The 10791-nt window shown below is 42.4% G+C and overlaps 1 protein-coding gene across 4 annotated transcripts in view; it reads right to left on the bottom strand.

Moving 5' to 3' along the window:
- Positions 1 to 10791, bottom strand: part of rbm44 (RNA binding motif protein 44) — a 161257-nt gene that overhangs the window by 105428 nt on the left and 45038 nt on the right. For 3 of the 4 annotated variants that reach the window (XR_006312103.1, XM_043693366.1, XM_043693367.1), the window contains one exon: positions 2938 to 3011. The exons of the other annotated variant lie outside the window; for it this stretch is intronic. Coding sequence is in view for 2 of the 3 variants with exons in the window: in XM_043693366.1 (XP_043549301.1) it covers positions 2938 to 3011 (74 nt within the window). In the remaining variant the exon portion in view is untranslated. The remainder of the gene's footprint in view (positions 1 to 2937; positions 3012 to 10791) is intronic. 4 annotated transcript variants of the gene reach the window in all.

The following is a 10791-nucleotide window of genomic DNA, read 5'->3' as shown; positions in this document are numbered from 1 at the left end:
TCAGCTTTGATGGTCTCCCACATCATTGACGGGTTGCTAGCTGTACCTGAATTAATTTCTAAAAAAGTTTTAAATTCTTGAGAGAAGTACTTTACAAATTTACTATCTTTCATTAAGAAGGGGTCCATACGCCAATGCCGAGGGGATGTCCCACTGTTCTTCGCCTTAGTTTCCATATATACAGCAGGGTGGTCAGAAATTGCTATATTACCTATTTTACAGGATGATATGGAATTTAAAAAAATTGAGGGGGCAAAAAACATATCAATTCTGGTATGACATTTATGTGGATTGGAGTAGAAAGAAAAATCTCTGCCCTGTGGATGAAGACATCTCCATACATCTACTAATCCTAATTCTTTGTTCAGATCCATCGATTGTCTAGATCTGGGAGATACTCCTGCAGTACTCTTGGGAATCCTGTCTATTTCCGGATCCATAATACAATTAAAGTCTCCCCCTATAATTGTATGACGGGCACGAAAAGCCATCAATTTTGAAAAGGCTTCCGTTATAAATTTAAAGGGGTGTGCCGGGGGGCAGTACAAATGTAAAATTCCATATTCCTCTCCATTTATGAGGGCTTTAATCAAAATATATCATCCAGGTTCGTCTTTTATTTGCTTTAGGATTTTGAAAGGGAAATTCTTCCCAACAAGAATAACAACTCCCCTGCTTTTTGAGTTAAAAGAAGAAAAAAAGGCCTGATCAAATTTCAAGTGTCGTAATTTCAAGTGTTCTTTATCCGACAGGTGTGTCTCCTGTAGGAGAGCTATATCAACTCCTTCCTTCTTAAGATTTGATAATATTTTCTTCCTTTTGACTGGCGAATTACTCCCCCTGACATTCCAGGTGCACCACTTAACCGACTGATCAACCATAATCATCTGGGCAAATCAGAGACCCTTCGGGAGGGGAAACCCTATCCAGAACATCCCCAGCATAAAGCATATAAAATTTACAAAAATAAAGCCTCTCTAATACACTCACAACAATACAATAAAAAACTATTTCTAAATAAAAAAAAAATATAAAACGTATCTAAGTGGAGATTTTCCCCCTTGTTCCCAGGGGGTGTCACTTCCTCTCCAAAAGTCCATCATATCCTCTCCCAACCAATGCCCCACCCTTGACCCCAGGAGCTCCTCAATAAAATGAGGAGAATTCAGATATAATACAAAGCTAGAGTTAACAGTGAGCATCCTACCCTCACCCATACCAACACCTGGATATATTTGGTAATGTTAATACCATATATAAACATATAACTATAAAATTACAACCTCAACAAATAATAATTAAATATAAATATAGTAATACAAAATAACAAGGGAGAAACAACCCCGCTCCTAAAGACAGAGGTAAAATTGAATAAGGTAACCACCTCGCCCCACCAACATTAACCAAACCCCCCAGCTTATATATATATACAAGGCGGGGGAGAAAATCAAATCCCTCTCCCCACCCCCCATGATCATATTAAACAGTAAGATAAGAGAAAATAAAGGGGAGGATATAAACCAAAGCGGGGGGAAAGGCAAACCAACATCCATTATGTCTTACAGTTTATCTAAGAGAGTCCAAGAATTCCTTAGCCTTTTCTGGCAATCCGAAGTTATATACGGATCCTTCATGGTTAAAGCGTAGCGTCGCTGTGTAGCATAAGGAGTACTGAATATTTAAGTCCCTTAAACGCTTCTTCGCCTCGTCGAATGCCTTCCTCTTTCGGACCAAAGCTGGGGAAAAGTCCTGGAATAACATGATCTTGGATCCTTTATAGATCATAGCTTGGGGGTCTTTTCCAAGATTTCTAGAGGCTTCTAGGAGTATCTGCTTCTCCTTGCAGCTCTGCAGCTGGAACAGGACTGGGCGTGGGTGCTGGTTCAAGCCGGGCCTGCGTATTGCGACCCGGTGGGCCCATTCTACCCTTACCTGGCCTGATCCAGCTTCCAGATTTAAAAGCTGTGGCAGCCACTTCTCGAGAAACACTGTAAGCTGGCCTTCCTCTTCCCGTTCGGGAAGGCCCAGCAAACGAATATTTTTTTCGGTCGTGCTTCTGCAGCGCAGCCGAGAGTGAGTCCCATCGATTTCGGGATTCTTCGATGAAATCATCGATCTTCGCGCCCAGTTTGGAGATCATGTCCACGAGGCTTGTCACCGTAGGTAAGTCCCCCGGGGCGGCTGTGGATGCCTCAGCTGCAGTTGGAGAGGGTGGGGGAGGGGTTCCTGCTTGTTGAGAGCTGCGGGCTCCCTTCCCTTTAGTCATTTTTACTAAAGATTAGATTGTTTAAATTTGATATTAAACAACTAATTAAATTAAACAGCTATTATAAATGATTTGGTAAGTGTGGTGGGGGTGGGTGACCCACTTTACCCAAGTCTTGGGAGGAGCACTGTAGACTCAGACTTGCTGGGTCGCCGCCATCTTGGATCTCTCCAACTTCCGTAATCTTTTTCTCAGAACTTAAATCAGCATTGCATCTCATACAAAAACATATGCGCAAAACACTATCTAACCTAGGAACACTGGCATTTTGAAAAGAATATGCCTTGACTATCCTACATGGGATGATTAATATGCACCATTTTAAAAAAAAACTGTGAATAATGCATGTAAAGTCAAAAAACTGCAGATGTGAATATGAATTACAAATTGAAAATGATGGAAATCTAAGCAATATTTGTTCAGATAAATAATTAACATTAAGGTCAGTGACCTCACTCATAATTCCTTGCTCGTTAAAAATTCTCCTAATGAGTTTTAAACATCTTCCTGGATATAACTAAAGCTAAACGCTGTCTCAAGTATGGAATGACCCCATAGCTGGCAGTTATTCATATTTAATTTGCAACCTAGTCTGTACACAGCCACTGGTGCAACACTGGTTGCATAAGACTTGACCATAGGTTCAGATGAGATACTAAACTGGTACTTACTCGTTTAGTTCTGAAGACATTTTGGGGTCCTGTAAATCTTCCATAGGTTCAGACTGCATTCTGTTGTTAGAAAGCTATATTTTCAAATCAAAAACATTTCAGAACTCTTAGGTTTTCAAAGATTACCAGCTTACTAGTTTACACAGAACTTATCAACTTATATGTAAGACCATATCAATAAACATGACACTAACAATTAATGCAACATTGTCAACTTTGATGCCACAGGAAGACAGGACAGGAGAAAGAACATTGAAGAAATTACATCTCCACATATGCAACAATATTTGACTATGGTCCCTCTCATTGCCTTAAAAGTACAAAACAATTATACAGAGAAAATTAGCTAACTTAAAACAAAAACAAAGGAACGATTTTCTGCATTTGAACCATGGCTTTGAAGTGGTAGGAAATCTGTCCAGGACCCAGAGTGCAGGATGTCACTTATTTTAAACTCCCCATATTTTCCAATGAAATACTTTGGAAGCAGATACACAAAACATGGACAAATATATCCAGATTTGGCGGTGATAAATGAATTACATTGTAGGTTTTTCCATCAATTTCCACTTTGTAACAAGAAATGCATACAATGGAAATTGCTGGATAAATTCAGCAGATCTGGCAGCATCTGTGGAAAGCAGAGTTAATGCTTCGTGTCCAGTGATCTGTCTTCAGAATCGTTCTGAATAAAGGTTGGTGTGTTTATGATTAAGGTACTGAGGAGGCCAGCGGTCAAAAGAGGCAAGGGCTGCAGGGAAAGGAGAGGGCGAGGGATCCAGATGGCAAGAAAATGCCGTAGGCAAGGAATGAAACAGAAGTAATTGATGGTGAGGGGTGACTGGAAAGGGGCTGATGATGAGACGGGAAAAGGGTTGGGTCCAATGGTTCAGAGGCAAAAGAGCAACAGTGAGAGAACGAGCCAATAGCAAGGGAGTAATAAGGGAGGGGCTGATGGCAAGGAAGTGAGAGGGAAGAGCAGGGGGCCAACAGTGCGGGGTAAGGGGCCAATGTAACAACTTTTGTTTAAAAGGGGAAGGAGATAAAACAGGTAACTATAGGACAGTTAGGCTAATGCCTGTTATAGGGAAAATGTTAGAGTTTATTGTAAATTATGTAATAGCAGTGCATTTCGAAATATATAGTATGATTAGAGCCAGCATGATGTAACAAGCTGGTTAGATGAAGAGAAACCAGTAGACAGGCATAGCGTCAGTGTCCTACAGTGGAGACAGACCCAAACTGGCCAATGCCGACTAAAATATCCATCCACGCTAACCCCATTTCCCTGTACTTCTAAACCTTTCCTCTCCACGTATTTGTCCAAATGGCTTTTAAATGTTGTTAATGTAACTGCCTTAACTATTTCCGCTGGCAGCTCATTTCATATTTGAACCACCCTCTGTGTAAAAACGTTGTCCCTCAGGTCCCATTTTATTCTTTCCCTCTCAGCTGAAACTTCTAGTCCTTGATTCCCCAACTCTCAGAAAAAGACTGAATACTTTCACCCTATCCATGTCTCTCATGATCTTATGCACTTCTATAAAGATCCCCTCTCAGTCCCCTATGCTCTAAAGAAAAAAGTTCTAGCTTGTCCAACCTCTTCCTATTAACTCGGTCCTGGCAACGCTCTTGTAAATTTCTTCTGCATTCCTCCCAGTTTAATAACATCCTTAATATAGCAAGGTGGTCAAAACCGAACACAATATTTCAAGTGCAGCCTCAACAACGTCCTGCATAACTGGAATATAACTTCCCAACTTCGATATTCAAAGCCCTGACTGAAGGCAAAGCCATCTTCACTGTGCTGTCTACCGATTACTCCATTTTCTGAGAACCATGAACTTGAACTCCAAGGTTCCTCTGTTCCACTACACTCCTTAAAATTTTCACCATGACACTCCTGCCTTTGTTTGATTTTCCAAAATGGAACACCTCTTTCTTGTTTATATTAAACTTCACTTGCCATTTCTCAGCCCACTTCCCCAGCTGATCAAGGTTCTGCTGCAATTTCTGAGAATCTTCCTCACTGTCGACGAAACCGCCTAATTTAGTGTCACCTGCAAACATGAAACATGCCTCGTACATTCTCATCCAAAGGAGAAAGTTAGGACTGCAGATCAGAGTTTAGAGTGTGGTGCTGGAAAAGCACAGCAGGCCAGGCAGCATCCGAGGAGCAGGAGAATCAACGTGAAGGGCTTATGCCCAAAACATCGATTCTCCTGCTCTTGGATGCTGCCTGGCGCTGTGCTTTGCCAGCACCATTCTCATCCAAATCACAGTTATGGATAACAAACTGCAATGAACCCAGCACCAACTTGAGGTACATCACCAGTCACAGGCCTCCAGTCCAACAAGCATCGTTCCACTATTAACCTCTTCTTCCTACCATCAAACCAATTGCATATCCAAGTTGCAGCTCTCCCTGAATTGCATGCGATCTAACCTTCCAGAGCAGTTTACCATGGGGAACTTTCTCAAAGGCCATATTGAAATCCACATAGACTACATTTACCGCCCTGTCCTCATCAACCTTCCTAGTCATTTCAAAGAACTCTGACAAATTTGTGAGGCATGATCTCCCATACACAAAGCCAGGCTGACTACTTCTAATCAAGCCCTGTCTTTCCAAATGCATGTACATCTTATCTCTCAATCTTCTCAGTTAACTCCCCGACCACAGATGTTAAGCTTACTAGTCTATAGTTCCCAGCTTTTTCTTCGCAGCTTTTCTTGAATAAGAGCACAACATTCGCTACCCTCCAGTCTTCCGGGATCTCACCCATGGCTGATAGTGATGTACAAATACCAGCTAGGGACCCCACAATTTTTTTCCCTAGCCAGTTGCAGGGTTCTCAGGTATATCTGGTCAGGACCAGGAGATTTATCCACCTTCATACATTCTAATATGTCCAACACCTCCTCTACTGCAATATGGACAATCCCCAAGATATCACCACAAACTTCCCCAAGTTCCCAAGTCTTCATGTCTTTCTCCATAGTAAAGACAGAGGAGAAATATTCATTGAGGACCTCGCCCTTCTCCTGCAGTTCCACGCATACATGTACACTACAGTCCTTGAGGGGTCCTATTCTACCTCTAGTTATTTTTCTTCCTTCAATATATTTAAAGAACCTCTTTAGTTTCACCCTATCTTCTGAGCAAAGGTTATTTCGTGCCCCCTTTTCATTCTCCTGGTTTCCTTCTTCAGTAAACTCATGTATCCCCTACATACCTCCAGGGATTCCCTGGAACCCAACTGTCTGAGCCATGTCTCCTCCCTTTTTTCTGATCAAAACCTTAACATCTTCCATCATCCAGGGTTCCCTATTCCTGCCGACCTTGCCATTTGCCCTCACAAAAACATTAGACCTCGAACTCCAGCTATCTCACTTTTAAAGGCCTCAGACTTACTTGAGGTCCCTTTGCCTGCAAACAAACAACTCCAATCAAGCCCTGCAAGCTCCTGCCCAATTCCATCAAAATTCGCCTTGCCTCAACTTAGAATTTGAACCTGTGGACCAGTTTTGTTCCTCTCCATAACTATTTTAAAATTAACAGAACTACGGTCACTGGTCCCAAAATGCTCCCAGACTGTCACTTATCCTACCTTTTTTGCAGGCGTAGGTAGAGTTTTGCCCCTTTCTGAGTAGCACCCTCAAAATACTGCTTGAGGAAACTTTCCTGAACACACTTAACAAATTGCACTCTATTTGAACCGCTCTCAGGTATTACACCTCTTGTCCTGCAATAGGGAATTTTCTCTTCAATTGAGAACCCACCGCAGTACAAATCCAACTTTTATGCAACCTAGGTGAATCGACACCTGGGACTGGGTAAGAATATCATCTAGGTAAAAACAATGACTGCAGATGCTGGAAACCAGATTCTGGATTAGTGGTGCTGGAAGAGCACAGCAGTTCAGGCAGCATCCAAGCAGCAGCGAAATCGACGTTTCAGGCAAAAGCCCTTCATCAGGAATAAAGGCAGTGAGCCTGAAGCGTGGAGAGATAAGCTAGAGGAGGGTGGGAGTGGGGAGAAAGTAGCATAGAGTACAATGGGTGAGTGGGGGAGGGGATGAAGGTGATAGGTCATGGAGGAGAGGGTGGAGTGGATAGGTGGAAAAGGAGATAGGCAGGGAGGACAGGTCCGGACAAGTCGTGGGGACAGTGCTGAGCTGGAAGTTTGGAACATCTGTTTACCAGGTACCAAGCACACATGGTTACAGATTTTGATAAAAGTCCCTTTACCTTAACTGCTTCTCCCATTCTCAGTTGGGCAAGAAAATTCTAGCCCTCATAGTTGACACACAGCATGCTGGATAATTCTTTATCTTTCTACTTGAATCAAAAATACATTAAGGACAAATAGGGCCCCTCAAAGATCAGCAAGGCAGCCTATGTTTTGAACCGCAGGAGATAGGGGAAAATACTAAACAGGTATTGTGCATTAGTATTTACTGTGGAGAAGGACATGGGAGATACAGGATGTGGGGAAATTGATGCTGACATCTTGAAAAATGTTCATATTAGGGAGGTGGTGCTGCTGGATGTCTTAAAATACATAAAGCAGGATGAATCCCCAGGACCTGAGCAGGAGTACCCTAGCACTCTGTGGAAAGCTAGGGAAGTGATTGTTGGGTCCCTTGCAGATATATTTGTATCAATGACAGTCACAGGTGAGTTGTCAGAAGACTCTAGGTTTGCTAACATGGTGCCACTATTTAAGAAAGGTGGTAAGGAAAAGCCAGAGAACTACAGACCAGTGAGCCTGACCTTGGTGATGGGTAAGTTGTTGGAGGGAAGCCTGAGGGACAGGATTTACATGTATTTCAAAAGGCGAGGGATTAGGGATACTCAACACAGCTTTGGGAAATTATCTTAACTTGACTGAATTCTTTGAAGAAGTATAGGAGCGAGATTAATATGGTAATTGTTATGGGAACTTTAACTTTCCAAATATTGACTGTAAATACGATAGTTCAAGTACTTTAGATGGTCAGTTTTTGTCCAATGTATGCAGGATGGTTTCCTGACACAATATGGAGACAAGCCAACAAGGGACAAGGCCACATTGGATTTGGTACTGGGTAATGAACCTGCCTAGGTGTTAGATTTGGAGGTGGGTGAGCACTTTAGTGACAGTGACCACATTTGGGTTATGTTAACTTTAGCGATGGAAAGGGATAGGTAGAGTTATTGATGGGGGAAAGGCAATTATGATGTGATTAGACAAGATAAGATGCACATGATGGAGAAGGAAACTGCAGGGGATGGACACAATTGAAATGTGGAGCTTATTCAAGGAACAGCTACTGCGTGTCCTTGATAAGTATGCACCTGTCAGGTAGGGAGGAAGTGGCCAAGCGAGGGAGCCATGGTTTATTAAAGAAGTTGAATCTCTTGTCAAGAGGAAGAAGGTGGCTTATGTTAGGATGAGACGTGAAGGCTCAGTTAGGGAACTGGAGTTATAAGTTAGCCAGGAAAGACCTAAAGAGAGAGCTAAGAAAAGCCAGGAGGGGACATGAGAAATTGTTGGCAGCTAGGATCAAGGAAAACCCTCAAGCTTTCTTCTTTCTATAGAAGAATGAATAGAGAAAGAGTAGGGCCAATCAAGGATATTAGTGGAAAGTTGTGCGTGGAGTCCGAGGAGATAGGGGAAGCACTAAATCAATATTTCTTGTCAATATTCACACTGGAAAAAGACAATGTTGTTGAGGAGAATACCGAGATGCAGGTTACTAGACAGGATTGAGGTTCACAAGGTGTTAACAATTCTGGAATGTGTGAAAATAGGCAAGTACTTTGGGCTGGATGGAATGTATCCTAGGATTCTCTGGGAAGCCAAGGAGTAGATTGCAGAGCCTTTGGCTTGGATCTTTATGTCATAATTGTCTACAGGAAGTGCCAGACAACTGGAAGATAGCAAATGGTGTCCCCTTGCTCAAGGAGGAGAGTAGAGAAAACCCTGGTAATTATAGACCAGTAAGCCTTATTTCAGTTGTGGATAAAGTGTTGCAAAAGGTTATAAGAGATAGGATTTATAATCGTCTAGACAGGTATGAGTTGATTAGGGATAGTCAACACAGTTTTGTGAAATGTATGCCATGCCTCACAAACCTTATTGAGTTCTTTGAGATGGTGACCAAACAGGTAGATGAGGGTAAAGCGGTTGATGTGGTTTGTTTGGATTTTAGTAAGGCTTTTGATAAGGTTTCCCACAGTAGGATATTGCAGAAAATATGGAGGCATGGGATTGAGGGTTATTTAGCGGTTTGGATCAAAAATTGGATAACTGAAAGAAGACAAGGGTGATGGTTGATGGGAAATGTTCATCCTGGAGTTCAGTTACCAGTGGTGTATGGCAAGGACCTGTTTTGGGGCCACTTCTGTTTGTCCTTCCTTCTATGCCCTCATCTAGGTCATTTTTTTTTAGATTCTTAGATTCCACACTGTAGGGAATCTAAGAATCTAAAAAAAAGACCTAGATGAGGACCTAGAAGGGTGGGTTAGTAAATTTGTGGATAACACTAAGGTTGGTGGTGCTGTGGATAGGGAAGAATATTGCAGGTTACAGAGGGACATAGATAAGCTGCAGAGCTGGGCTGAGAGGTGGCAAATGAAGTTTAATGTGGAAAAGTATGAGGTGATTCACTTTGGAAGGAGCAACTGGAATAAAGAGTACTAGGCGAATGGGGTGATTCTTGGAGGTGTAGATGAGCAGAGAGAAATCGGTATCCATTTACACAGACCCCTGAAAGGTGCCACCCAGGTAGATAGAGTTGTTAAGACGACATACAGTGTGATTGCTTTTATTGGTAGAAGGATTGAGTTTTGGAGCCACGAGGACATGCTGCAGCTATACAAAACTCTGGTGCGGCTGCACTTGGAATGAGAAGGATGTGGAAGCTTTGGAGGGGAGGAGGGGATTTACTAGGATGTTGCCTGGTATGGAAGGAAGGTCTTATGAGGAAAGGCTGAAGGACAAGAGGCTGTTTTCATTAGAGAGGTTAAGAGGTGACTTAATTGAGATATAAAAGACAATCAGAGGGTTAGATAGGTTGGACAGTGAGAGCCTTTTTCTTTGGATGGAGATGGCTAGCACAAAGGGACATAGCTTTAAATTGAGGGGTGATAGATATAGGACATATGTCAGAGGTAGTTTCTTTACTCAGAGTAGTGGGGGGGAACTCACTGCCTGCAACTTTAGTAGACTTGCTAAATTTAGGGGCATTTAAATGGTTACTGGATAAACATATGGATGAAAATGGAATAGTGTAGGATATTTACGCTTCAGATTGGTTCCACAGGTTGGCTCAACATCGAGGGCTGAAGGGCCTGTACTGCGCTGTAATGTTCTATGCTCTAAGTAACGAAGAGGACTGATGCAGGCATGCGCGATCTATATGGACTGACTGGATAGCAAAATTAGATCATATGGAATACAGGGAGAACTTGCCATTTGGGTACAGAACTGGCTTGAAGGTAGAGGATTGCTTTTCAGGCTGGAGGCCTGTGACCAGTTGTATGCCACAACGATTGGCGCTGGGTCCACTGCTTTTCATCATTTATATAAATGATTTGGTCATGAAGGTATAGTTTGCAGATGACACCAAAACAGGTGGTGTAGTGGACAATGAAGAAGGTTACCTCAGACCACACAGGATCTTGATTGGATAGACCAATGGGCCGAGGAGTGGCAAATGGAGTTTAATTTACATAAATGTGAGGTGTTGCATTTTGGAAAAGCAAATCAAGACAGGACTTATTCACCTAATAGTAAGGTCCTAGGGAGTGTTGCTGAACAAAGCGTCCTTGGAGTGCAGGCTAATAGATTAGATTCCACTACAGTGT

The sequence above is a fragment of the Chiloscyllium plagiosum genome, chromosome 7 (genome assembly GCF_004010195.1).
Source record: "Chiloscyllium plagiosum isolate BGI_BamShark_2017 chromosome 7, ASM401019v2, whole genome shotgun sequence".
NCBI classification, from domain to species: Eukaryota; Metazoa; Chordata; class Chondrichthyes; order Orectolobiformes; family Hemiscylliidae; genus Chiloscyllium; species Chiloscyllium plagiosum.
Note: the sequence above shows the minus strand (reverse complement) of the source record. Positions and strands in the feature narration are given on the sequence as shown.